Below are 27935 nucleotides of genomic sequence, written 5' to 3' on the forward strand. Positions count from 1 at the left end.
TGCCAACCTCGAGTGGGCGGGGGCATATTCCTCACTCTGGTTGGCTGGGTCACTTAGAGTTGTGCTTTGCCTCGCCCACCTGAGGGGTGGGTTTGGCAAAGGTGGGCACACCTCCATGCCTCACTTGGTTTTCCCGCCGATTCTCCCTCCCAAAGTAGGGGGTCAGAACTGGTAGAGGCTAGTTGCTGGAAGCAGCAAAAGGCCTGAGGAAGCTCACAAAGACGGCAAGCCTTTAAAGCCCTCACTACCCAACAGCATACTGACTGCAAGCAAGTCTTGCAGCAGTATGCTAAATTCTTTAGCTTAACCCCTCGTCAGACAAACTGGTGTACCCATGATGTGGACACAGGGAACAGTATACCTGTCAAAAACAAAATCGTCGGTCTGATCAAGTTAAGGAGAGCATCAGAGCTGAATTCAGCAAGATGCTGGAGTTAGGGGTTATTGAACCCTCTGAGAGCCCCTGGGCCAGCCCAGTGGTTCTAGTCCCCAAACCTTAGCCACAGGGTGGAAAGAGAGAAATAAGGTTCTGGGTGGACTATAGAGGGCTCAATTCTGTCACCAAGACCGATGCTCACCCTATACCAAGAGCTGATGAATTGATAGATAATTTAGGTGCAGCCAAATTTCTGAATACCTTTGACTTAACTACAGGGTATTGGCAGATTGGCATGGCACCAGGAGCAAAAGAAAAGACAGCATTCTCCACATCTGATGGACATGATCAGTTTACTGTTATGCCTATTGATTTAAAGAATGCCCGACCACCTTTCAAAGGTTAGTGAATCAAGTCCTTGCCAGATTGGAGGCCTTTCTAGATGGTATTGCTGTCTTTAGCTCCACCTGGCAGGATCACCTGATCCACTTGGGGAAGGATTTAAAAGTCCTGCAAACTGCAGGCCTAACTGTCAAGGCATCCAAATGCCAGATAGCGCAGGGAACTGTGTTGTACTTGGGCCGCCATGTTGGTGGAGGCCAAGTGCAACCCTTACAGCCCAAGATCCAGGTAGGAGCGCACTACCCATTTCTTCCTCCAATTGCATAACAAATGTGACATTTACGCTCTCAATCATAATGTCTCCTTCTAGCAGCACCATCCATGAACGGACAACTTTACTGGTTTGTTAACTTGAAGTCTGCATGCTGATGCATTTTGGGTTTCGGCTAGTAGATCTAGAGTCTGTCTAGAAACCGAAACTTAAATCGTGAAGGAAGTGACTTGTAGTTATCCAAACCCTACAGTAGACGGAGGAATAGTGTAGAGCACATGATCCACAAAAGAGCAATCTTCAAACAGTTGGATATAGTTGAGCTACATTGGCCTTTCCTGTTTGTTTTGTTTAAATGTAGGATTTCATTGTAGATTAACACTAGTCTACCATCCTTAGTATAAGACAGTCAATGCTAGTTCAAACTTTCTCTAAAAATATCAGTAAGGATTTCTCAACTATTGTCTGCAACCGAAGAAAACTTGGATCTTGTAGAAACCAGTCACTTATGCAGTAATAGCTTTTTAAAGTTAATTTATCGAATCTGAATATATATATATATATATATATATATATATATACATATATATATACATACCTTCACACACATATGTATCATATATATAAAGATAGATAGTTTGATTTTAGAACTACCTTCTATAAGTGGTTTGATTAGACGTTTACAATCGCAGAAATTTAATTTCAAAATAAGATGTTTAAACCATAAAAATGTAGCAAATTGTTTTTCTAATTCTATGCTGTTTTTTTCTTTTAAATCTAAGATCCTAGTGGTAAACACTCAAGGAGAAGTGTCACGTTTGAATACCAAGAAAGAACTAGTAATGAAGGGGAATGTCAATTTTTTTAAATTGGGACAAGAAGGAAAGTATCGTATATATCACAACCAGTACAGCACAAATACATTTGCACTAAACAAGCACCAGCACCGAGAGGACCATGACAAGAGGCGGCACCTGTCCCATAAATTCTGCATGACACCTTCTGGGGACTTCAAATGGAATGGGTCTGTACATGGGACAAAGATCCTGACCATATCTACATTGAGACTCACTATCATTCAGTTGGAAGGCAACGTCCCAGCAGCATTCCTTCATCCCAACTGGGCTTCTCATAGGTAATTAAACTTTATTCATGTTCTAAACCATTTATTGTTATCCTTATTGCCTTTCCGTCCTCATTTTTTCAGATGGTAATTGTGTCCTTTGCTATACGTTCTAGCATTCTTTATTGGCTCTTGGTAAACTGATGTTCGAGGCATGTGGGCTGCTGAATTCATATCTGTGCATAGATCACCGCCTAGTGTTGGGTCCGGATGATTGCACATTGTTGTCCTGGAAGAGTCTTCGAAGTATCACGAGATAGGTAGCTACTCCTTCGTACTACAGTGCGCATGGGCATCCTCTCCATCCCCAGATTGCTTTTCTCCGCCATTGGGTTCAGATGTACTTTCCTACTCTCCAAGTTCGGAATCAAGAAAACTTGCCAAAAGGCCTTCGGATCCGCCTTCTCAATCTACACCGGGACGCGGGTCTCTGCAGGAAACCACGATTGGAAGGCTCGCTCAGCATCTCTATCAGCGGTCGGCTCGCAAAATAATATATACCCACCAGTGGGAAACGCACCGGACCGCCCATACAGCCCTACAACACGAGAGCCTTGCTCCACCTGCTAACCTATGTAAGCAGAAAGGACCGGCTATCAGCTAATATACCAGTGATCCACACAAGGTACGACTTATTAGTGCCATTACCGCCACTTTATCCTGCAATATCAAACATCCAGTGATCGCTCCAAACGGAGGACCCACCATACCTACAGATAGGTTCATGGTTATTGTGAGGAAGGCCATTTACGCACTACTAAAGACTGTCGTCAAGCTCGTTAACATATAGAACTTTACTTTCCTCCACTGGCAACCGAACAGTGTCCACCTTATTCTTCTGTGCCAATACTGCAGGACGTTACATCTATAAGTTCCGGGTACTTCAGAAATATTCATCATGGCTTCCTGATGAAGGCTAAATAGCCGAAACGCGCGTAGTAACACTCTAATCCTTAGCCATGTATTTTAATGTAATCTTCTATACAGCACTACAAATGTAAATCTCAAACAAGCTATCTATAGCAACAAATATGTATAACTTTATGCTGTTGTAGAATATACAAATATGACGGAGACCAAACCACAATGAATGTATAAAAGATATTGGTTCCTCCCTCTTTTCCTCTTTTTGATATGATTGTCTAATAAAAATATATGAAACTTAACTGCACCGCACACTTTTTTGTTGATTCAGTGTCCCTTCTCTCTTGTCAGTAATCATCCGCCCTTTTATCTTGTTCCTAATTATTGTACTGACACACGGTCACATATCCCGAAATTAGGAACTCTAGTCGGGGGTACCCCTCTCCTTTCTTACATACATTGTTCAGCGCTCGGTGCCGATACGACTTTTACAACTCGGTTGCATTCCAGTCGGCGAATCGGGCCATGAGGCCTTCTCGACACCACGTGGACCGACCGCGTCGATGGAACGAAATCCATTCAAGTACTGCCCTCAGTGCAACTCGAAGTTCCCGCACACAGACAAGCATCCAGTGTGCAACAAATGCCTATCTCCAGATCACAATGAAGATAGTTGCCTAGCCTGTGCCCAGTTCCGATCAAAAAAGACTATTCGGAATCGACGGGCGGCGAGGCAAGAAATGCGACGGGCGGCGCCAGAGCCCGATAACATCTTCAGGGACGAAGAAGATCTAGCGAGCGCCGAAGACTCAGATCGAGACGACAGACAATACTCGGAGCCCGACTCCGAATATTACCCCGAAGAGGGAGAACTGATAGTCGATCTCGAGGACTATGAACCGGACATTGTAGCAGTTGAAGACGACTCCGATGACGGCGTGGGACGAACCGTGAGTACACCGCCCCCATATAGACACTACACCTCTATCAGAGACTCAGGTCGAGGCATCGCCAGCAGGCCTTAGCCGAGACCAACAACCTCGTTCTACAGCCCCGCCATCCCGCCCGGCTAAGAACATATCGTAAGACCCCTCTGAGACACGTCACACGGCATCGGTTCCATCGAAACCGAAACTTGTCGACAATACCGTCTTCGGACCGAATTACGTCGACCGAAGGTATCAAAGCCGAAAGGTGTTGACCCGAAGGCCACAGTGCCATTGCAACCTTCAAAACCAAAGACCGTCGAGTCGACATCCAAGACCAAAGCGGTCGAGTCGAGCTCCAAGTCAAAGGCCGTCGAGTCAACCTCGAAGCCAAAACACGTCGATTCGACACAAAAACACAAGCACGTCGAATCGACCCCCAAAAAGAATGTCCAATCGAGCAAATCAGCCTCTGGTATCGACAAGGGGAAGAAACCAGTGGACGACAAAACAAGGCCTGCGCCCAAAACTACGGTCGAACCGAAACCGAAGGTCGTCGAACATAAATTGGTCGAGCCGAAACCCATCGACACGAAGAAGGGCGTCAACCCGAAACAGCAGGCTGCAAGGCAACATAAAGAGGCCGTCGAACCGACAAACCCGCTCGGTCCGAAAAAGGTTGTGAAGCCAGCAAAGGACCTTCACAAACAAAACCTGTTGAAAAACAACTGAAAGCGATACAACCACCAAAAGCTATTGGGAGCTTGGGGGCATCTCTCACTGACAGTCCTGGGTCGTGCGAATCTTGTAAAAATGTCTATTTTACCTAAGTTGACTTTCATTTTTAACAGTATACCACTATATTTTGACACAACTCTAATAGCCAAGATGCAGAGTGATATCTCCTCATTTATCTGGAAGAATAAGAACGTAAGAATAGCTTGGAAGAAGTTAAGGCGTTGCAGGGAGAAAGGAGGTTTGGCTGGCCCCGACCTTCAGATTTATGCGTGGGCCTTTCAGATGAGACATGCCCGAATGTTGCTGAAGATTCCATTAGATCAGGGCATAGGGATGATGTTCACAGCATTGTTACAGTGTGAAGGATTGGGGCAGTCTGGTTTTCTTTTTAAGTTTGGAGACCCCCAAATTTTTCAAGAAGGTTAAGCTGAAGGTGCTACAGGGCCTAGCAAAGACTTGGTTTAATCTTAGAGTTGCTACTAAACTAAGTTACCACTCGAACAGATCCCCTATATGGGATCTCCCTGCCCCCCCCGGGTTGGGCAAACGATACACTTGTAAGTCCATTAATAGCTGCAGGAATCTTAACATGGGGTGACTTGTTTGTGAAAGGGGCCATGCTTTCCTGGGAACATCTAATGAGCAAGGTGGGCCCCAACCTCTCTAGATTTAAGTTTTTGCAAATATCAAGCTGGGCACAAGCACAGTCAGCTAGAGCTCCGCACCGTTTCAATCCGCCCCTAGGAGAAGGTAGCCAACTGGAGTCCTCTTTGTTGGATAAAACACCTGCACCCAAGGAGGTGTCCCTCTGGTACAACCTAATCTTAGAAGAGATTGATGGGGAATTCAATCTCCCAGTATTATTATGGAGTTCTCTGTTGCCTTCCTTGAATGTAAACGATTTATGGCTAACCTCCTGTAAAGTACTCTGGGACATAGTTAAACCTGCCTGGCTCCGCAGGAACCATCTTTTTACCCTTCAAAGGGCCTACGACTCTCCCCAGAGACTGTCTAAATTTTCAACAGGGGAACCAGTGGTATGTGCCCGGTGTGGTTTAGCGGCAGCCTCAGACGCACACATGTTTTATGAATGTTCACACTTGACGTTATATTGGGATTCAATTAGCAACAAATTAACATGTTCAATTGGATCCACAGTGGCTATAGACCTTCGGCTGGTAATCTTTGGTGTAGTGGATCAAGTGCGAAGTCCTGCTAACAATCTCTTGTTTTACTCCATCTTGGTGGCCCGCAGAGAAATCTGCAAGCGGTGGAAAGAGGTTTCTCCTCCGTCGTTGCATGACTGGTGTTCATCCATGTTACAAATTTGGCATTTACTTGATTGGTCTCATTAGTTTGGAGCTGTACCCCCCCTCCCCCCCCCCCAGGTCCGATGATTATGAAGCCATGATATACTTTTTCTTGGCGAATTGGTGTTAAAAGTAATGGTGGTAACTGGCTAATGGTAAAATCTGAACAACAGGTAACAAGGCTAAGATTTGGCTGGGTGAACGACATAGCTGTAGGGTTCTGGTAGATCAGTACATCATTTATACCCTTACCAGTCTTCGACTGAGACAGCATGTCAACTCCCCAATATGCCATTCTTTACTGCCCACAGTTCCGACCGATTACAACCATGGTGGAGATGAGGACAAAAAAAAAAAAATACAACCACCAAAAGCGGTCGATGCACCAAAAACCATCGAGCCGAAGAAACAAAAACCAAAGGTTGTGACACCAAAACCAAGGACTGTGGAAGAGGAGCTTCTTCACCCAGATCCCTCTTCAGAGAACCAATCAAACATCTACATTGATCCAAAAACTGGTAAAGTGCCTGTCTACACTAAAAAGAAAAGGCCTCTACCAGCTGAAGACCTTTCCAGGATTCCCCTAAAGAAAAAGAGAGACTGTGCTACCTCTCCTATACTCTTTGAACCTATCACTCCTGCTATGCCTACCACTCCTTATACCCCAACCTCACCAACACGCTCTGACTGCAACCCTGATGAAGATCAGGACGCAGATGTAGGGTTTGGTTATCCACAAAACCCACATACAGAGCCAGACACACAGGCATGGGGTGGAGAAGGGGATCCGGAAAATGAAGGGATTCTGCCTATTACAGACCCTGCAGTATACCCTACTAAGCCATCACCCACAGAGGATACAGTTGCGTTTAATTCTCTGTTAGATAGAGCAGAAATCTATCACAATGTAGAGATGCACTCTGATGCTATTGAGGAAGACTTCCTCTTTGATACACTCACAACATCTGAAAGACACATTAGAACACTCCCAATGCTAAAAGGGGTGTTAAAACACGCAGGTGACATTTTTAAGGACACTGCTAGAGCCCGGGTCATAAACCCTAGAATTGAGAAAAAATACAGAGCTGCACCTATAGATCCTACATACATCAAAGGACAGCTACCCCTGGATTCTTTAGTGGTATCAAACGCACGTAAGCGTGCAAACTCACAGACTACTGGTGAGGCTGCACCTCCTGAAAAGGAATCCAAAATAATTGAGGCATCAGGCAAAAGAGTGGCGGCTCAGGCAGCAAACTCCTGGAGAATAGCCAATACAGAGGCCTTGCTAGCCAGATATGATAGGGCGCACTACGACAGTTTGGAAGAACTTATCCAACACTTACCTGATCCCTACAAACAACAAGCAGATGAACTTATACAAGAGGGAAAGCTCATCACCAATGCATCCATTAAGTGTGCACTAGACATGGCAGACACAGCTGCCAGATCCATCAATACCAGCGTGCTCATAAGGCGACACGCATGGCTTCGTATATCAGGCTTTAAGAATGAAGTCCAATCTACAATTCTTAATCAGCCAATCAACCCAGACTTTTTATTTGGTCCAGCAGTTGATTAAATTCTGGACAAAATGAAAAAGGATGCAGAAACTGCAAAATCTATGGGAGCTCTTCAGTCCCAACAGCACCGGGGCTCCTTTCGTCGCTCCAATTATAGAGGAGGAGCGCGAGGAACGTCACAGCAATCCTCCAACTACAAAAGTAACACACAATCCACATATACAAAGAACACCAGCAGGGGTGGTTATAGAGGAAACAATACCAAGGGCAGAGGTCGTGGAGGCAATGCAAATAGATCCTCCACTAACACAAAGCAGTGACTTCTTGACACTCCCCCCAGACCACATAACACCAGTCGGGGGAAGAATACAACAATTTCAACAAGTCTTGTTAAATATCACCACAGACAAGTGGGTTAGGCAAATTATCCAACATGGCTATTGCCTAGAGCTCACCTCAACTCCACCCAACATACCACCCATGCACCGTCCTATGTCACAGGAACATATAACGTTACTTCAGCAAGAGGTCATCAGTATGCTGCAAAAGGGGGCCATAGAACCAGTCCCACCGCAACATCAGGGAACGGGAGTATACTCCCTATACTTCCTAATTCCAAAGGAGGACGGGTCTCTCAGACCAAAATTGGACTTCAGGCCCCTCAACCTTTACATTCTGTCAGAGCATTTTTATATGCTCACTCTCCAGCAAGTCTTACCATTGCTTCGCCAGGGAGACTTCCTAGCAACTCTAGACCTCAAAGACGCATACTTTCATATTCCAATACACCGTGCTCACAGAAAGTACTTGAGGTTCACCATTCAGGGGCAACACTACCAGTTCAAGGTCCTGCCATTTGGGGTGACAACAGCTTCAAGAGTGTTCACCAAATGTCTAGCTACAGTAGCACTTTTTATTATCAAAAAGAGAGGCACTGCTCATTGTGAAGTTTGATACGGCTGTATCAGGCTTGAATGAATTATCGGAGATCTACAAACTATAAACTTTAGAGTACTGTCCTTCCCGAATTGTCCGTTCTGTTTTCTCCATCCAGGTATCCAAACCATGACAGCCCTATATGCCCTAGCCCGAGGGCCCTATCCCTGTGACTTTAGCAATGTACCTACACAAGATGTGGGGCCCAACCTGAGTTTCACATCATTAGCCTTTCGACTTTATTGCTAATATGCTTTTCCATTCTTATGCATGTGATCCATCCCAGCGTCAAATTGGGGATTGTTTTACAATTCCATTCACCTTTGTGCCTTGACGATATGTGGTTAGCCTTTTGTGCTTCTTGTGCTCCCGAGACTATTATACCCAGAACGGAGCACACAAGATCATCAACCATGATTACATGTAGGCTGTCGATGACGCGCTCCAGACTACATTACCCAGCTTCACATGCGCGAGCTCATGCGCAGTATTACGGACCTTGATTGTTTCCTGGACGCTGCGGCTCCCGGCTCAGGTAAACGCGTGACCCCCCCTAGTCCACCGCCCCCTATTTTGTAGTCGTTAGTGGCTACATGGACTCCTCTAACGGTACTCCTTTCCTTTCTTGTCCCCCGTTTAGTTCTTCGCCCGGGTGACCCGGTTTTGGACTAAGCCATTTTCCGGTCTTTCCCTGCGGTGGTGTTTGCCGACTCTATCGGTAAGGACAACATGATTTACCACCCTGTGAGTGTTTTAGCTCCCATGCAACTACCTTGCTAAAGGTGTTCCCCGCTTGTGTTTACAGGTTCGAATTTGCAGCGAATCATTCTTCCCCAGTTTAGAACTCATAGCATGTATTGTAAAAGGCGGTTCACACCGTGAAAGGTAAGACTTCGGTTTTATCGCTGTTGTCACGAGCCCTTGACAGACCCTCCAGGTTATCGCGATTTCGCGATTTCGCAATTTGCCGCGAAATCGGCACTTTTGGAAAAATGCCGCGATTTTTGCAAACGTGCCCGCGAAATCGGCACTTTTGTGGAAATTGCGGTATTTTTTACAAAAGCCGAAGCCGCTATATCCTTGGGGGGTCTGTACAGTGATTGGCAGTGAGTGCAAACGTGTGCGCTGTGCATCGTGATCCCTGCACTGTTTTTAGCATTCAAGTCTGTGCTTGCTGCAGGTATATTTCGTGCAGGCAGACGCCAGACGAAGTTACTCGCCGCTGTTCACCTCTGGGACACACGGACTCATCACCAGCTCTAATTGCACCATCCTCTTTGACAAAGGGATTGCTCGGCCACAGAAATCCCCACAGGTTGGAATCCACCTCGTTATTCTAGTGTGGAAAACCCCAGATGTGCGAACCTAGATATGGAAATAGGCCTTGCGTTTAACTGTTGCTCTCCCGGTGCTCTGCATGCCCGAGGCCAAGCCCGTCTACCGCCAAGGACTGGCTGTAATTGTAACATGTGCCCTCGAGGCTCCATTTTAAAACCTGTCGGAATTAATGTTTTTGTGTTAGGAAGACAATAACGTTCTCAATGAGGGAGGCCACTTTAATCTTCAATCAGGCGGTTAAGCCATCACGTGACAGAAAAGGGTTTTGTGTGTGAACTTCTGTTTGTGCACCACTTACGTTGTTAATTGGGGCGGGCGGGAAGGACACAGAAGCACTAAAGAATAACTTTCCGGGCTTAATGGGGCATTAGCAGCTCACTGTGACGTGCTGTGAAGTGCCCCTTCCGCGTCTTGCTCCCCGCTGGAGGCCCAGCCCTCTCCCCTGGAGCCAAGGGTCGAAAACAGAAAATGTAAAAAAAAAATCTTGAAAAAAACGCATCTTGTGCAGTTAATTGTGTCATTTTTCGTCTTCCAAAAATTCCCAATATATGCAAGTAGGAGTTCAGGAGGTTTTAACAAAAAGTAACCCCTAAACCAGAGCTTTACCACTACATTGTGGACATTCATTTCGTGCAACTGTCAAGCTGTAGGAAAAGGGAATTACTTAAACCCACAATCAAAAGTGTTTCTATGGAGGAATGCTTTCATTAGAATACATACATAGCTTCATGTTGTTCAATAACTAAAAAAACTAAGATATCTGTGTTTGTTGTAGGAAAAAAGGCCAAATAAAATGCCGCAAAATTGCCGCTAAATTTCCATATTTGCGCCGCTAAATTTCCATTTTTGTGCCGCTAAATTTGCTAATCCATGCCGCTATATCCTGGGGGGTCTGCCTTGAGATGAGGAATTGAATAGTTCTTGATTAACCCTTGCCCCCCCCCCTTTTTGTCTTTTTTCTTTCCCCCGCACGATCTTTGCAGGAGATACTCTACTTAAGCAGGACACCTTTGGATAAAGCATTTAGTGGTAAGCTGATTGGGTAGCTCAGTGTAGTAGCGCTCGTTGTCTCTTGATTTTCTCACACTAGACACTAGTCTCCCTTCTTTTTTACAGAGCTTTTTCTGGCCCTGATGAGAATCCTGTCACTCCCAAGGATTCGAAACGCGTAGGCTTGTCGGTCTGCTTTGCAGAGTCTTGGTGCCCATTGGTACCACACTTAGACTAGCATTTTCACACTTTAAAACAGAAAACTGTATTATCAATCGTGTTTGATTTAACAATTGCATTATATATAGTGTATTGTTTTGAGTTGTAGAAAAGATTTTTCCGAATTATAAAAGCAGACTTAGTACTTCACCTACTGGTCAAATTGACACTCCAGTATATGTGGAGTACACTGAGTGAATGTTGGAATGGAAGAGGTTTGACTGTGATATGCTTTGAGAATTTATGAATGATGGTATGTATGAGGTTTTTTATCTCACTTGTTGTGTCCTTATTTTGATTGTTGTTTTATTAAATGTATTTGAATCACTGCATTGAACTCAAAAATTGCATAAACAAAAAATCTTTTTCAAAATAAACAGCTATTAATTAGCATTGAAGTGTATTGAATTGTGATCTTTACATTGTCTGTTAGATAGTTCTTTGAAATCAGACATCAGTATTGGCATTTCTTTATTGTTGTTTAGCTACAGTAGCAGCACATCTCAGAAGACAACACATACATGTGTACCCTTATCTGGACGACTGGCTCATACACGCGCCAGCAGCCCAGCAATGTGCCAGCGACATGTCAAAGACCATACGCCTACTGCACAGTTTAGGATTCTCACTAAACTACCCCAAGTCACACCTACAACCCTCCCACGTCCAACAGTACCTGGGAGCGACAATAGATACACTGTCAGCAAAAGCATATCCCAACACAGCACGAGTCCAGGGAATGCAGTCGCTGATACAAAAGTTCAAACCCCAACACTCACTACCAGCTCGAGTGTTTATGCAGCTAATAGGCATGATGGCCTCGTGCATATTCATAGTCCCTCACGCCAGACTACATATGTGCCCGCTACAAGAATTTATTTATTTATTTTGAAAGTTTTATATAGCGCGAACAAGATCTTTGCAGATATCAGAGCGCTTTACAGACGAAAAGAACAATGTGTGAGCAAATAGTATTGGGGTGGGGAAGGTACATGTGGGAGCATAGACCACCAGCTACATCAATAATGATACAAGTACAAATACAAGTACAAATAATTGATAGCGTAAACACTCAGGCAGGTCATCAACACGAGTCATGCAAAAATGCAAAAAAGGTCAGTAAAACTGAATGAAACAGCGTCTGTAAATAACATCCCCAGTAATAATTCAAGTGTATTTCGCCATGAGGATAGCTTTTACTTCTTTCTTAAAAAGTATGGTAGAGGAGATGAGCCTGATTTCAGGGGGGAGTGAGTTCCAGATCCTGGGTGCCATTCCAGAGAAGGAGCGTTTATAAGTTTTTTCCTTACGGAATCTTTGGGGCTTTAGCAGGAGATTGTTTGTGCCTCTAGTGATTCTAGAGCCTCCGGAAATCGACAGCTTTTGGGCGAGGTATCCGGGTGAGCTCATGTGGACAGCCTTGTGCGTGATGCAGGCGATTTTCAAATGAATTCTGGCTTCAAAAGGTAGCCAGTTCAGGGCTCTCAGATCAGGGGAAATGTGGGAGTGTTTTCTTGATCCGGTGATGAGTCTCGCTGCAGCATTTAGAGAAGCTCTTATGGGTGCCGTGGTAGTTAGGGGGAGACCGCAGAGGGCGATGCTGCCGTAATCTATTCGAGGGATGACTAAAGCTTGTACCGCAGTTTGGAAATCTTTGGCTGGAAGGAAGGGTTTGAGTTTCCTTAAGGTATTGATCTGGTAGTTCGCCCCTTTAGTTGCTTTGTTGATGTGTTCCTGCATGTTGAGGTTGGTGTCAAGTGTTATGCCTAGAGATTTTGCTGAGTCTACAATGGTGGGATGAACATTGAGTGCGGTTAAGTGTTTAAGCCAGATTTGAGTGGTAGTGATCTTCGCAGGAGGTGAGATCAAGAGGAACTCTGTTTTAAGAGCATTGAGCTTGAGATGATTAGCGGCCAACCATGCTTGGGTACTTCTGATCGTTGAATTCAAGAGCATAATGTCTTTGGGTGATTGTACTTTGAGATAAAGTTGGGTGTCATCGGCATACATGTGGAATTGAACATTGGATGCTTGTAGCAAGGTGGTGAGAGGTTCCATGACTAGGTTAAACAAAGTTGGGGATAGGTAGGATCCTTGTGGGACGCCTAGCGATACCGGTATTGGAGAAGACATCAAGTTGTTACTCTTGAATTTCTGCGTTCTGTTGTGTAGAAAGGACGTGAACCACTTGAGCACAGTTCCAGATATACCCATTCTTGTGTTTAATAGATCAAGTAGGTTCTCATGTTTGACGGTGTCGAATGCAGAGGAGAGATCCAGAAGGATAAGGAGGCAGGTATCGTTTTGATCTAGGATTTGGAGGGCGTCGTCAATTATGTGTATCATAGCAGTTTCTGTGCTGTGGTCCGCTCTGAAGCCTGATTGATGAGTGTTGAGTAGATCAAACTGATTAATGTGATTATTCAATTGGGTTTGTGCGCATTTTTCCAGTAGTTTGGCAAGAGTCGGAATATTGGTAATGGGACGGTAATTATTTAGATCAGAGGGGTCGGCTGTAGGTTTCTTTAGTAGAGGTGTGACTTGTCAACTTTGAGGGAGTCGGGAATGGTCCCTTGTTGAAGAGAGCTGTTGATGATTTTAGTCCAAAGTGGGAGGAGCGACGGGGTAAGGTCTTTGACAGCGTTGGCAGGAAGGGGGTCCGAGAGGTGATTGGCTGGTTTCACAGTGCTGAGCAGTCTACCAATTTCTTCTTCCGAGTAGGTGGCAAATGATGACCATGTAGCATTGTTTTTTGGTTCAGCGGGTGCTGTGCAGAGCGGTTTGGGATAGAGACTTACGTCAATGAGGAGATCGATCTTTATGTTGTCTGTTTTTTGGATAAAGAAAGAGGCGAAGTCTTCACAGGAGGGTGCTTCGCCCAGAGTACTGAGTGGTTGGGGTTGATCCTTGGATTGCGTTCTGATTAGCTCAAACAGCTTTCTTGGGCGATTTTTGGCTTGGTCAAGCTGACGGCTGAAGAAATCCGATTTTGTGGGTTTTATTTTCCTGAAGTAGGCATTTCTCTTTTTCTTCAGCGTTTTTAGGTGCAGTGCGGAGGGAGCTGATCTCCAGGTGCGCTCTGCCATTCGCATGGCCCGTCTATCGTCGTTGAGACTCCCGTTGTACCAAGGATTGGACATTTTTGCGGATGCTCTTTTTAGCTGCATAGGTGCAGCTTCATTAACTTAAGAGGTCATAGCGTTGAGATAGTGATCCGTCAAGGCTTGGACATCCGCAACGCCAGTGGGAGGGAGTAATATATTGCAGCTGTTGGGAGGTAGAGAGTTTGGGTTGAGTTTTTTCAAGTCTCTTTTCCAGACTTTGGGTTTGAAGGATTGAACCGGGTTAAATTTGACTTTTTCGTTGATGAAGAATGTGACAATGTGATGATCTGACCAGTCACAGGGTTTGATAGATTCGAGCTGGATAGAGTCTTCTTTGGCGATGATAAGGTCGATGATAGAGCCTTTCTCGTGGGTCGGGCTGTTGCATATTTGGGTGAGGTCAAGGGCGTCAAGGAAGTTTTTAAGACTATTCACCACCGTGTCATTATGATCGTTCCAGTGGAGGTTAAAGTCACCAAGGTATATTTGTGTGAGTTGTCGCCCTGAATTGGTGGTGATCAAATCCATAATTTGTTGCGCGAAGGTAAAGTTGTCCCCTGGTGGATGGTAAATGCCGTGGAGAGAGCATATCGGTTTGCCCTCACTGATAATATCAAGGCAAATGTATTCACAGGAGGTTGGGGAGGGTAGGGAGGGAGAGGTTACTTTCTTGACAGAGAGGTTGCTCCTGTGTATACATGCGATTCCCCCACCTTTTTGACCAACCCTGTCTAATCTGGTGATGTGGTAGTTGGGGGGAACCAGTATGTCCAGTATGGGTGTAGAAGATTCAGTTAGCCAGGTTTCAGTCATGATGATGAGGTCTATGTCCAGTGATAAGATGAGATCAGCGATTGCAGAGGAGTGCCTAGAGGCCGATCTGCAGTTGAGGAGGGTGCATTTGAGACGGGGTGTGTCAAGGGTGGAAGGGGGTTCTAGAGAGAGGGGGACTTTTCTCAGGTTACTAAGGATAGAGATTCTGTTGTTTTGCGTGGGGGGTCTAAGGGGATTTGGATGAATCGTTGGAATGGCGCGGAGTGTGGAGGGTATGTTGTTAAGGGGAGCTGGGTCGTAGGAGCGGAGGAGGGTGTCTGTGTCGAGGTCCGATAGTGTGTTGCAGGTACGATGGGGGCGGTTTTCCCGATTGCGAACAGGAATGGAGATCCAGTGCGGGGGGCGTTGGGTGCGAGAGTCAGCCGCCCGAGTGGAGGTCCTGTTAGGAAGGGTGGTGCTGGTGAAGGCGGGTGTGGGGTGTCCGGGATGTGTGCAGAGAAATTGTTTGATGATGTGAATGTCTTGTTTGAGCTTGAGGAGGGTGGTGGGTGAGGAGTGACTGGAATGCGAGCGGAGTAGTTGTTTGATGATGTGAATGTCTTCTTTGAGCTGGAGGAGGGAGGCCATAACGAGGTCTGATGTGGGATTTGTGTTGATGATGGGTATTGGAGGGTTGGGGGAGGATGACATAGAATGGAGGAGGGTATTGGTGGTAGGTGGAGAGTGCATAGTGGAGGATGGGCGTAAGTTAGTTGTGATGGGGGCGCATGTGGGGTAATGGGGGGTGAGAATCGGGGGGGAGTGTCATTGTATGAGGTTCTTTTTTGCGGAGGCGGAGTTGAATTGATAGTGGCGTGCTCAGAATGATTAGTTAATGTGTGGAAGTGGGGGCTTCGAGTTGGGGGGATAAAGGGTGGGGATTGTCTGTGTGCGTGTCGGTCTGGAGCTGAACTCGGTTGGGCAGCTTGTGGGTGGAAGCTGTGTTGTCATGGGTGAAAAGAATGGGAGTGTGGGCTGGTGACAGGGGGGAGGGGGTACGGTTGGTGAATATGGGTGACAGATCTATGTCTGTGATTGAGGGGTGTGAGGTATCTACCGTAGGTGGGTGTATGTCTAAGGTGCTGATGGTAGAGGAGAGGTGCATGTCCATTTGGGGCTGAGGTATGCTAGAGGCGTAGTAGTTGGGGGTTGTGGTGTCAGGGGAGAGAGGAGTGTGAGTTGTATGAATGGAGGTCAGGGTGTTGGTGGAACGGGAGGTGGTGCGGCTGGTGTATGTCGGGGAGAGATCTAAGTCTGTGATTGAGGGGTTAGTATGAATGGGTATCATGGCATTGGTGAGGCTGGAGGGGGTGCTGCTGGTCGGGGAGAGATCTAAGTCTGTGATTGAGGAGTGTGAGGTCGTTACAGTAGGTGGGTGGACGACAACGGTGCCGGTGGTGGAGGAGAGGTGCGTGTCGTTTAGGGACTGAGCTGTGTTAGCATCGTTATGGTTGGGGGCTGTGAAGTCAAGGGTGATCGGACTGAGTGGGGTCCGCGGATTGGAAAGGTGCTGTAAGAAAGTATGGAACAGGTTGTCTAGTAGTTCCAGGTTCCTGTCTGTGGATTGGATTAGGACAATCCCGTTGTTGTAGATAGTGATGGAGGTTCTGCCTGGGAAGAGTTGGGATGGTGTGATGGAGTGTGTTTGGCCATGAGCGGATTTCCTGGAATTGGATACGGTGAGTAAAGAGAGGAACGTTTTCCTCCATTGGGCTCTGCGTGCGGTGTGGAAGATGATATCAATGTTTACGGCACCATTAACCGGTGAGTAGTAGGTGTCTGCAAAGGGTATTTCCGGGTGGGACCTCAAAAGGTTGTGTTTAAAGCGTTTAGCGGCTTTTTTGGTGAGTGTGGGTGGGTAGTTGATTCTGTATGTGTGCTTGCCGATGAGCTCCATGATGGGGTGACAGAGTCAGTAGGTGTGGGAGGGTGCTCAGTAATCTCTGGTTGCATGGAGTGAAAGTGACACTAGTGGGCAGCCAATGTGTATGCGGTAGTAGTCAATGCAACCAGGGATAAGATCTGTAGTGGGTGCGTATTGCACCGATGTAGGGTGCACAGTAATGATAAACTGGTGCAGAATGCAAACACATACACTAAAACCCAATTGCATGTGACAACAGATGCACAGAAGTAGGGTGCACAATAATGATAAACTGGTGCAGAATACAAACACATACACTAATACCCAATTGCATGTAAGAGCAGTGGCATTAATGAACAGCCCGAGTATGTGAGGTAGTAAATGGGGTATAGGGGAAAGAAACTTGAAATGGGAGCAGGTTACCTAAGTGTAACAGGTCAATATGAACAATTAATCAGTGCATTACAATGAGGTCGTAGTGGATAACAAACATGTACAGCATGGACTATAGGTTTAATACTGATGATATACTAGACTGAAATATCCATGCAGATAATAAAATACCTGAAAACAAAACAAAAAACAAAATACCTGAAAATGCCTAGCAAGGCAGTGGAACCAGGCTCACAGGCAATTAAAAAACCTAGTGTTGGTGACCAGTCGGGCATACAACTCTCTGCATTGGTGGAATCCACAAAACCTTTGCAAAGGTCGACTGTTCCAGGAGCCTGTCCCACAAATAGTGTTAACAGCGGACGCATCCCTACTAGGATGAGGAGCCCATGTCCTACACTACACAGTACAGGGACTCTGGAATGTACAGCAAAAGGAAATGCATATCAACCTCCTGGAGTTGATGGCCATCTTTCTAGCTTTGAAAGCTCTCGCGACACACTTACGCAACAAAGCTGTGTTGATCCGGACGGATAACATGACAGCTATGTATTACTTTCAAAAACAGGGAGGAACACACTCGCCACAGCTGTCGCACCTAGCTCAAGCAATGTGGAAATGGGCCATTCAAAGAATCATTTTCCTCATGGCAGAACACCTCCCAGGCAAGGACAACCAAGTGGCCGACCTCCTAAGCAGGCACAGCCAACAGATGCACGAATGGGAAATTCACCCCAAAGTGCTCCAACCATTCTTCCGGAAGTGGGGACACCCGTAAATAGATCTGTTTGCCACAAGCGAAAACGCAAAATGCCAGTACTTTGCCGCCAGGTTCCCACATCCGCAAGGCAATGTGATATGGATGAACTGGTCAGGCAAATTTGCGTACGCTTTTCCCCCAGCTCCACTAATACCGCTGGTGGCACGCAAAATGCGCCAACATTCGCTGACGCTATTCCTAGTTGCTCCCACGTGGGCGAGGCAACCATGGTACACAACGTTCCTAGAACTGTCAGTGGTGCCTCATCAAAGACTGCGACTAACACCCAGTCTTCTAACGCAGAACCATGGCGAAATCCACCACCCAGATCCCCAACAGCTGAACCTAGCGATTTGGCTCCTGAAATCCTAGAATTTGGATACCTCAACTTGCCTCCAGACTGCATGAATATTATCAAGGAGGCAAGAAAACCCACTACCAGAGCATGCTATGCAGCAAAGTGGAAAAGTTTCGTCATTTACTGTAAAAATAATGACATTAACCCTCTTGATGCTTCCACTCAAAACATCATTTGCTACCTATTGCACCTCCAACGCTGCAATTTAGCTTTTTCTTCCATCAGAATACACCTAGCTGCGTTAGCAGCATATCTGCAAAACAGGCAACACCTTTCACTATTCTAGGTTCCCAGCAATTAAAGCATTTATGGAAGGACTCAAACGCGTAATTCCTCCAAGACACCCATCTTCACCAGTCTGGAATCTAAACGTTGTTTTAACCAGACTAATGGGACCACCTTTTGAGCCAGTGCACTCATGCGAACTACAATTCCTTACTTGGAAAGTGGCTTTTCTTATTGCCATTACTTCGCTTAGAAGAGTTCGTGAGCTGCAAGCCCTAACTATTCAAGAGCCATTCATTCAAGTACATGCAAATAGAGTAGTTCTTAGAACAACCCCTAAGTTCATGCCAAAGGTGGTATCCCATTTCCATATCACTCAGACTATAGACCTGCCAGTGTTCTTTCAGAACCCACAAACAGTAGCTGAAAGGGCCTTGCATACCCTTGATGTCAAAAGAGCTCTGCTATATTACATAGACAGAACTAAAACATTTCGCAAGACAAAACAATTGTTTGTTGCCTTCTCGCCACAACACAAGGGTAACACTATTTCAAAATCGGGTATAGCCAGATGGATAGTTAAGTGCATACAAATATGTTATTTGAAGGCAAAACTCACCTTAACAGTCCCCCCTAGAGCGCATTCCACACGTAAACTAGGGGTGTCCATGGCTTTCCTGGGAAATATTCCTTTACATGAAATTTGCAGAGCAGCCACATGGTCAACCACACATACATTTACAAAATACTATTGTGTAGATGTACATTCAAAACAGCAAGCTGCTGTAGGACAGGCTGTTCTCAAAACTCTTTTCCAGACTGCTGCAGCTGGCACAGGTGGCCACCGCTAAGGGAGATACTGCTATACATTCTATGCACAGATATGAATTCAGCAGCCCACATGCCTCGAACGGAATATGCTACTTACCAGTATGCATCTGTTCTTGGCATGTATGGCTGCTGATATTCATATCGCCCACCCGCCTCCCCGGTGCCTGTCGCAGCTGCAGCATTCACTCTTTGCATGGACATCTCTTTCTGTACTATACTCCATCTCTGCCACAATGGCGAAAAACAATCTGGGGATGGAGAGGATGCCCATGCACACTGTAGTCCGAGGGAGGAGCCACCTATCTCGTGATACTTCGAAGACTCTTCCAGGACAACAATGTGCAATCATCCGGACCCAACACTAGGCGGCGATCTATGCACAGATATGAATGTCAGCAGCCCTACATGCCAAGACCAGATGCATACTGGTAGGTAGCATATTCCTTTTAAGTTTTGTGTTTCTTTTTTTCTTCTACAGAGTTGTGGTATGCTTTGCATTAAGTAATCCCTAAAAATGCCATTGCTTTAGTGTCGGGCTTTTTCTTAGTGCCCCCTGTCTGTCAGTTAGGCTTACAGTCAAGCTGAATGACAAGTACTCTCTTGTTACAGAATTACTTTCTCAGATGCAAGCAGTCAAGGCTTAATCCAGGAGAATGGCCTTGACTTAGAAATACTGCAGCGGTTTATACATTAGATTACAATTAATATAACGTCCAAGCAGTTCTTTACTTTGAAAATAAAAAGCATTTTTAGCAGTTAAATTTGGCTCTAAACTAGGGTCTATGCCTTTGGATGTAGCACTCATCTGTAAGGCTAGTCCCAAAGCAATAGCCACTTATGGTGCTGGTGTATGGGGGATAACAGACTATTTATTACTCTTGAAACTTCCACTCTCTCTAAAACTGATAGTCTTATTTTTAAATTTACCTCTCCAAGGTTTTCCTTTATTTGTGTCCTTGTCTATAGACCCCCTGATTATATGCCTCTTTTTCCCCATCAGTTTGGTGACTTAGTCTCCCAGCTAATTATCAATCATGCCAAAATTCTCATTATTGGTGATTTTAATTATTGGCCATCAGATCCTCGGGAAAGTAACCTCTCGGAGGAATTTATTGATCTTCTGCTTGGCCTGAATTGCAGTCAGCATATAACTGTAGCTACCCACAGCAAAGGCCATATCTTAGACCAAGACTGGACGACCAATCTGGACATTTCCCCTCCTTCAGTTTATCCTTGCTCTTGGTCTGATCATATCTTTATTTCCTTTTCCCTCAATTTCACTCTGCCTATTCAACCTATTCCTATTACCAATTTCACCGCCCGTAGCTGGAAACGAGCCAACCTCGCAGAATTTCATTCCATTCTAGCTGCCACAGCCCCTAGAGGCCAGGCCTCGGTGGCTGGCCAGGCCTGTCATCTCGAGCAGTGGCTGGTGTCTGCTAGCAATAAAGTGGCCCCGCTAAAAATGATAAAAACTAAACGTCCTCATGACGCTCAACGGTGGTTCACAGACCAAATGAAACTGGATAAACTGGCCCTCCGCCAAGCTGAGCGCCGTTGGAGGCGTAACTACGACCTAGAATCCAAAACCGTGTATGTAGACCTGCTGAAACGGTATAAAAAATCCATTCTATTGGCCAAAACCACTTACTTTTCCCAGAAAATAATGGACTCAGCCTCTAAGGCTAAGGACATTTTTTCTATAGTCGAGGAGCTCGCCTCGCCGGACCGTGTCACTGTCCAACTACAACCTACACAAGCTCTCTGTGATTCCCTTAATTCTTATTTTATTGATAAAATTGTCACCATAAAGAATAACATTCCCCCTCCCTTTTCCTCCACTCCTCCATCTCTACCCCCTATGAACTCCTGTCGTCTGGACGTCTTTCCTCCTATCCCCCCGACTGAGTTTATTTCTCTGATACATATGGTGAGCTTGGGCTCTCCTAATGACTGCTGCCCCCCCTCAATCCTCAAAGAAGCTTTCTTGGCCTGCCCGGATCCCCCGTTGGCACTGCTTAACAACTCTCTTGCTACAAGCACGGTACCAGATTCCTTCAAACAGGCGGTTGTAGTTCCCATATTAAAAAAACCTGGTGCCGACCCTTCGGTCTTGAGTAATTTTCGGCCGATCCCCCTTCTCCCTAATCTTGGGAAAATCCTGGAGACCTACGTTACTCGCTGTCTCAGTGCGTTCATTGAGGGATCTTCCTTTTTGGATAACCAGCAAGCTGGCTTCAGGCCTGCTCATTCTACTGAAGCTGTTATTGTGGCTGTGATGGACGTGCTGAGGAAAGGCGCCCACAAGAATATCGCCAAGGCACTTGTATTGCTGGACTTGTCGGCTGCCTTCTGGCCCAGTTACAACCGTGAAGGTGTTTGTAGATGCATTACGCTGGGTGCTAGACATTTGGTTAACTTTGAAAACTATGACCAGTGTTATCCTCTGGAAGGAACTTTGAGTAAACTATTTTGCAGTCAGAAACCTCCGCACTGCTGTTTTAGTCAATGACTGAGTGGCCATATTGAACGATAAACTGTTCCTGCTTTTGTAATTGGTGTGTCTTGCCCTCTGAATTAAAGATATAGATTCCAGATAATGGTCCACATATGAACGTCCAGAAAATGCAACCTCTTCTAGCATAAAAACCCATCATACAAATCAACAAGACCCACCTTTACAGAAATGTTAAGATTCTTCTATGGAATTCTTTATAGAGGGGAAAGACCTGAATTCCGGTCACAACTACAAAGCACAGTGGCACAAGACCAGACACAGGAGTTGAGTGTGTTGCCAATAGACCCTTAAATTAGTAATAGTGGCTGGTGAATGTGTCATGACTTAAGAGGCATCTCTAGATAACTCTCTCAGTGACCTTGGCGTGTCTCGCATGGCCAGTCAAGCCATATATTCCAGTGGTAGGGGCATCCATGGGTCAGAGGTACCCACAGATTGGCTGGTCGCCCACTGGCAACTGATCACTGAAATATAATCTTGACTATAGCTTTAGCCTGCAATATCCTCAGAAACTGAGATGCTTGGAATCTGGTTCCATGCTTGATGTGACCTTCTGCAGGCAATAAGTTGGGACTCCAAGCAGAAGGTTGAATTCCAGATTTCTTCTGACCTTTAAAGAGCGCAGAGGAGGTAAGTATAGGTTTCCAGTGGGTTTGGGGAAAATCTGGGCCATCTGAGTGATTAAATCAAGGGAAATTAGTAATGGGAGAGGCACTCCAATTTTTTAAATTAATTGATTGCTGAACTTATCGTAACATATTTCTCTAAGCGTGCTGCAGAGGAGGACGCAATGCCCATACTGCGCCGAAAAGACAAAACATGAAAAAATCAAGCTAAACAGCTTGCCCTCTGCGCACTGTGGCTGTTCCCCTTTGGGTTTCTGTATAATTACTCTAAACAATTTACTTTCAAAATTCAAAAAAGAAAACGACACAAGCTGTGATTTCAGTCACATTCAATTGTATTATTGATCCATAATCACAAATATATATGTGACACTTATATTAGTTGAATGAATAAATTCATTAAGTCTTGATGTTATAATCACATCTATATGACTTTCATCTTACAAATTATGGCCACAAGTTGTCATGCCCAATGCATTTCGGGCCCCGCGGCCCTTCGTCGGGGGCAATACCTGAAAAGAGACATAAATCTTATTGTTGCTACATGTACTGGTCTTACATCGTACAGTTGTGCAATATGCCACAATGAGTTTTTAACATGTAAAAACGTACATCGATACCAAATTAATGAAATGGGAAATGCGTTTAAGAAAACTCTAATGAACCATGGTCATGAGTATACATGTGCAAAATAAAAATATACATAATGCCACATTGAAATAACACGTTGAAAATGCATTCAAAAACATGTAGTTGGTTGAATAACCCTTATTATGTGAAATGACTCACTTGTGCTACCTGAAGCAATGCCGGAAAATTGGGGGTTCTGTGCGGTGTTTATATTGAGAGCGTGGTAAGTCAGGTCTGTGTTTTTCAGTTTACTGAAAAAATGATAAAGAAACATGTGAGAATGCACCTGCTCAAATACGGGTAAAATGAACGTGCCGGTTTAGACCCCGGAAAATCACACTCACATGAGGCTTTACTGTGATGTCAAAATATGGCAAGCACGAATATGTCGACGATCACGTGAAAAACAATTAATGCGCCCGACCTAAAGGAAACAGAATGAGCCACGATTTAGAAAAACTCGTTCTTATCGATTCAATCGAGCTCCGCTTTGAACCATGTCCGATACACTATGAAACACACTTCACTTAGTTAAACCCTTTCCATGATTCGAACCAACGTAATCTCGGACTGACCTTCCTGTTTATCCAACTGTAACACGCAGACTCTAATCGGTCATCACTTTTCCATTTACGACTTGGCACAACTGTCTAGAAGAATGAAACGGCAAAACTGAAAAAGCGCTTTCATATAATTACATGATTCGTCCTGCCCCAAAATCAGTGCAAAAGTACCTGAAAGCATCGACGATACACTTCAACCAAGCCGGACTGTTACCACCATACAATCTTTCCGCCCTGACATAGCGCGACGCCGTTAAATGACGTGACTCTTGGAAAATAAAAATAAATGACGGACCAAACGATAGAACGAAAAAAGCATGGAACCATGGAGAAACCTAGAGGTCACTCAGGAAGCGCCATTTTGTAATGGGAAGGTGTGTGTATGAGCGGGGTCATATTGGAAATAATGTAAATAATTTTCCAAAACAGCATTTCCACATGGTAACAAAACAAAATGCATAAATACAGTTCTACAATACGAAATCAACTATCCTTCTGCGTACAGTGATTGTGCAGTTCTCATAAAAAACAAGTAAGGTCCACTCGATCATTGATCCCTTTGGGATCTTGTGTCTGTAATCTTCGAATCCAGAATATTTCCCTCTGTAAAAGAGTCTTAGTGAGACATTTACCCGGTGACGGGGTAACCACTTCGAGGATCTGGAATTTCACCTGCGCTATAGTGTGTCTGTGGTTCTCCCAGTGTGTGGCCAAACTACTCTTGGGGTTCTTGTTTCTGATAGTACTCTTGTGTTCCGAAATACGGATTTTAATCTTTCTTTCAGTCTTGCCTATGTACAAAAGTCCACATGGGCACTTAATGGCATATATTACATTGGCTGTGTTGCAATCTGCACTGATTCTAACTGGAATTGTTTCTCCTGTGTGGGGATGCTTTACACTGTCAGTCACGATAACATTATTGCAGTGAACACAGTTTTGAAATTTTTTCATGCCCTTGTAGGTTTTGGGTGTAATCATAGGATGACGTTTCAACATTTCTTTGATGTTTCTTGAACGTTTGTAAGCAAAAATGGGCTTATCGCAAAACCACCCTTTGAAATCAGTCTCATGCCTCAGTAATTCCCAATGTGAAATGATGCTCTGTTTGATCTCATTTGAACTAGTGGAGTATTTAGAGACAAATACCTGACGATGTTGTTGCTTTTTCGCTTTCGTGATAAGTAGAGATTCCCGCGGTAATTTTTCAGTCTTATCCTTTGCTATTTCTAGCACAGTAGGAGGATACCTTTTGGATGCGTAATTGGTAATGATGGTGTTCAGATTGGTTTGAAACGTTTCTGCTTGTGAACAGATTCTTTTGGCTCGTAACATCATAGAATAAGGTAAATTGTTAATGAGATTCCTAGAATGGAAACTGTTGTACATAAGGGCCGTATTCTTATCAGTCACCTTGTGGTATACTTCAGTTTGTATAGTGTTGTCCTCTATTTTCACAAGTACATCCAAAAATGCAATCTCTTTTTGTTGTATGTTACAAGTGAATTGAATGTTCTCATCATACAAATTCATTTGAGCAATTTTATGTTCCAGCCTTTCTTTCGTATCTTGCCAGATCAAGAAAATATCGTCGATATAACGACAATATAAAATTACATTGTCTGTCCATTCTTCATCATTCCTTAGGAACATGTCTTCATACCTTGCCATATATGTATTGGCATATGCCGGTGCTTCAGATAAACCCATAGAGGTACCCTTATTCTGTAAATAAAAATCACAGTTCCACCTGAAATAACTATGGTGTAAACAAAAATGCAAAAGTTCTAACAAAAAGATTTTTTCTACAGGTATCTCTTCTTGTTTCAACAAGGCCCATTCCACAGCCTCTATACCCTCGGTGTGCGGGATAGAGGTGTAGAGGGCCTTGACATCTAACGTGCAGATCCACAAACCTGGTTTTACCTGTACATCCATGAGTTTTTTGAAAAAAATGAGTGGTGTCTTTAGTGTAAGAGTACCAGCCTTGAACGAATGGTTGTAAGAACTGGTCAATGTATTGACCCAGAGGCTCAAAGATGTGCTCAAAGGCTGTGGAATGGGCCTTGTTGAAACAAGAAGAGATACCTGTAGAAAAAATCTTTTTGTTAGAACTTTTGCATTTTTGTTTACACCATAGTTATTTCAGGTGGAACTGTGATTTTTATTTACAGAATAAGGGTACCTCTATGGGTTTTTCTGGAGCACCGGCATATGCCAATACATATATGGCAAGGTATGAAGACATGTTCCTAAGGAATGATGAAGAATGGACAGACAATGTAATTTTATATTGTCGTTATATCGACGATATTTTCTTGATCTGGCAAGATACGAAAGAAAGGCTGGAACATAAAATTGCTCAAATGAATTTGTATGATGAGAACATTCAATTCACTTGTAACATACAACAAAAAGAGATTGCATTTTTGGATGTACTTGTGAAAATAGAGGACAACACTATACAAACTGAAGTATACCACAAGGTGACTGATAAGAATACGGCCCTTATGTACAACAGTTTCCATTCTAGGAATCTCATTAACAATTTACCTTATTCTATGATGTTACGAGCCAAAAGAATCTGTTCACAAGCAGAAACGTTTCAAACCAATCTGAACACCATCATTACCAATTACGCATCCAAAAGGTATCCTCCTACTGTGCTAGAAATAGCAAAGGATAAGACTGAAAAATTACCGCGGGAATCTCTACTTATCACGAAAGCGAAAAAGCAACAACATCGTCAGGTATTTGTCTCTAAATACTCCACTAGTTCAAATGAGATCAAACAGAGCATCATTTCACATTGGGAATTACTGAGGCATGAGACTGATTTCAAAGGGTTGTTTTGCGATAAGCCCATTTTTGCTTACAAACGTTCAAGAAACATCAAAGAAATGTTGAAACGTCATCCTATGATTACACCCAAAACCTACAAGGGCATGAAAAAATGTCAAAACTGTGTTCACTGCAATAATGTTATCGTGACTGACAGTGTAAAGCATCCCCACACAGGAGAAACAATTCCAGTTAGAATCAGTGCAGATTGCAACACAGCCAATGTAATATATGCCAGTAAGTGCCCATGTGGACTTTTGTACATAGGCAAGACTGAAAGAATGATTAAAATCCGTATTTCGGAACACAAGAGTACTATCAGAAACAAGAACCCCAAGAGTACTTTGGCCACACACTGGGAGAACCACAGACACACTATAGCGCAGGTGAAATTCCAGATCCTCGAAGTGGTTACCCCGTCACCGGGTAAATGTCTCACTAAGACTCTTTTACAGAGGGAAATATTCTGGATTCGAAGATTACAGACACAAGATCCCAAAGGGATCAATGATCGAGTGGACCTTACTTGTTTTTTATGAGAACTGCACAATCACTGTACGCAGAAGGATAGTTGATTTCGTATTGTAGAACTGTATTTATGCATTTTGTTTTGTTACCATGTGGAAATGCTGTTTTGGAAAATTATTTACATTATTTCCAATATGACCCCGCTCATACACACACCTTCCCATTACAAAATGGCGCTTCCTGAGTGACCTCTAGGTTTGTCCATGGTTCCATGCTTTTTTCGTTCTATCGTTTGGTCCGTCATTTATTTTTATTTTCCAAGAGTCACGTCATTTAACGGCGTCGCGCTATGTCAGGGCGGAAAGATTGTATGGTGGTAACAGTCCGGCTTGGTTGAAGTGTATCGTCGATGCTTTCAGGTACTTTTGCACTGATTTTGGGGCAGGACGAATCATGTAATTATATGAAAGCGCTTTTTCAGTTTTGCCGTTTCATTCTTCTAGACAGTTGTGCCAAGTCGTAAATGGAAAAGTGATGACCGATTAGAGTCTGCGTGTTACAGTTGGATAAACAGGAAGGTCAGTCCGAGATTACGTTGGTTCGAATCATGGAAAGGGTTTAACTAAGTGAAGAGTGTGTTTCATAGTGTATCGGACATGGTTCAAAGCGGAGCTCGATTGAATCGATAAGAACGAGTTTTTCTAAATCGTGGCTCATTCTGTTTCCTTTAGGTCGGGTGCATTAATTGTTTTTCACGTGATCGTCGACATATTCGTGCTTGCCATATTTTGACATCACAGTAAAGCCTCATGTGAGTGTGATTTTCCGGGGTCTAAACCGGCACGTTCATTTTACCCGTATTTGAGCAGGTGCATTCTCACATGTTTCTTTATCATTTTTTCAGTAAACTGAAAAACACAGACCTGACTTACCACGCTCTCAATATAAACACCGCACAGAACCCCCAATTTTCCGGCATTGCTTC

General features: G+C 44.4%; 1 protein-coding gene across 5 annotated transcripts in view; it reads left to right on the forward strand.

The window, feature by feature from the left end:
- Nucleotides 1-27935, forward strand: part of BPTF (bromodomain PHD finger transcription factor) — a 1855127-nt gene that overhangs the window by 330358 nt on the left and 1496834 nt on the right. For all 5 annotated transcript variants that reach the window (XR_013598794.1, XM_078654332.1, XM_078654328.1 and 2 more), the window contains exon 8: nt 1772-2124. Coding sequence is in view for 4 of the 5 variants with exons in the window: in XM_078654332.1 (XP_078510458.1) it covers nt 1772-2124 (353 nt within the window). In the remaining variant the exon portion in view is untranslated. The remainder of the gene's footprint in view (nt 1-1771; nt 2125-27935) is intronic.

This window comes from Lissotriton helveticus, chromosome 7, assembly GCF_964261635.1.
Source record: "Lissotriton helveticus chromosome 7, aLisHel1.1, whole genome shotgun sequence".
In the NCBI taxonomy this organism is placed as follows: domain Eukaryota; kingdom Metazoa; phylum Chordata; class Amphibia; order Caudata; family Salamandridae; genus Lissotriton; species Lissotriton helveticus.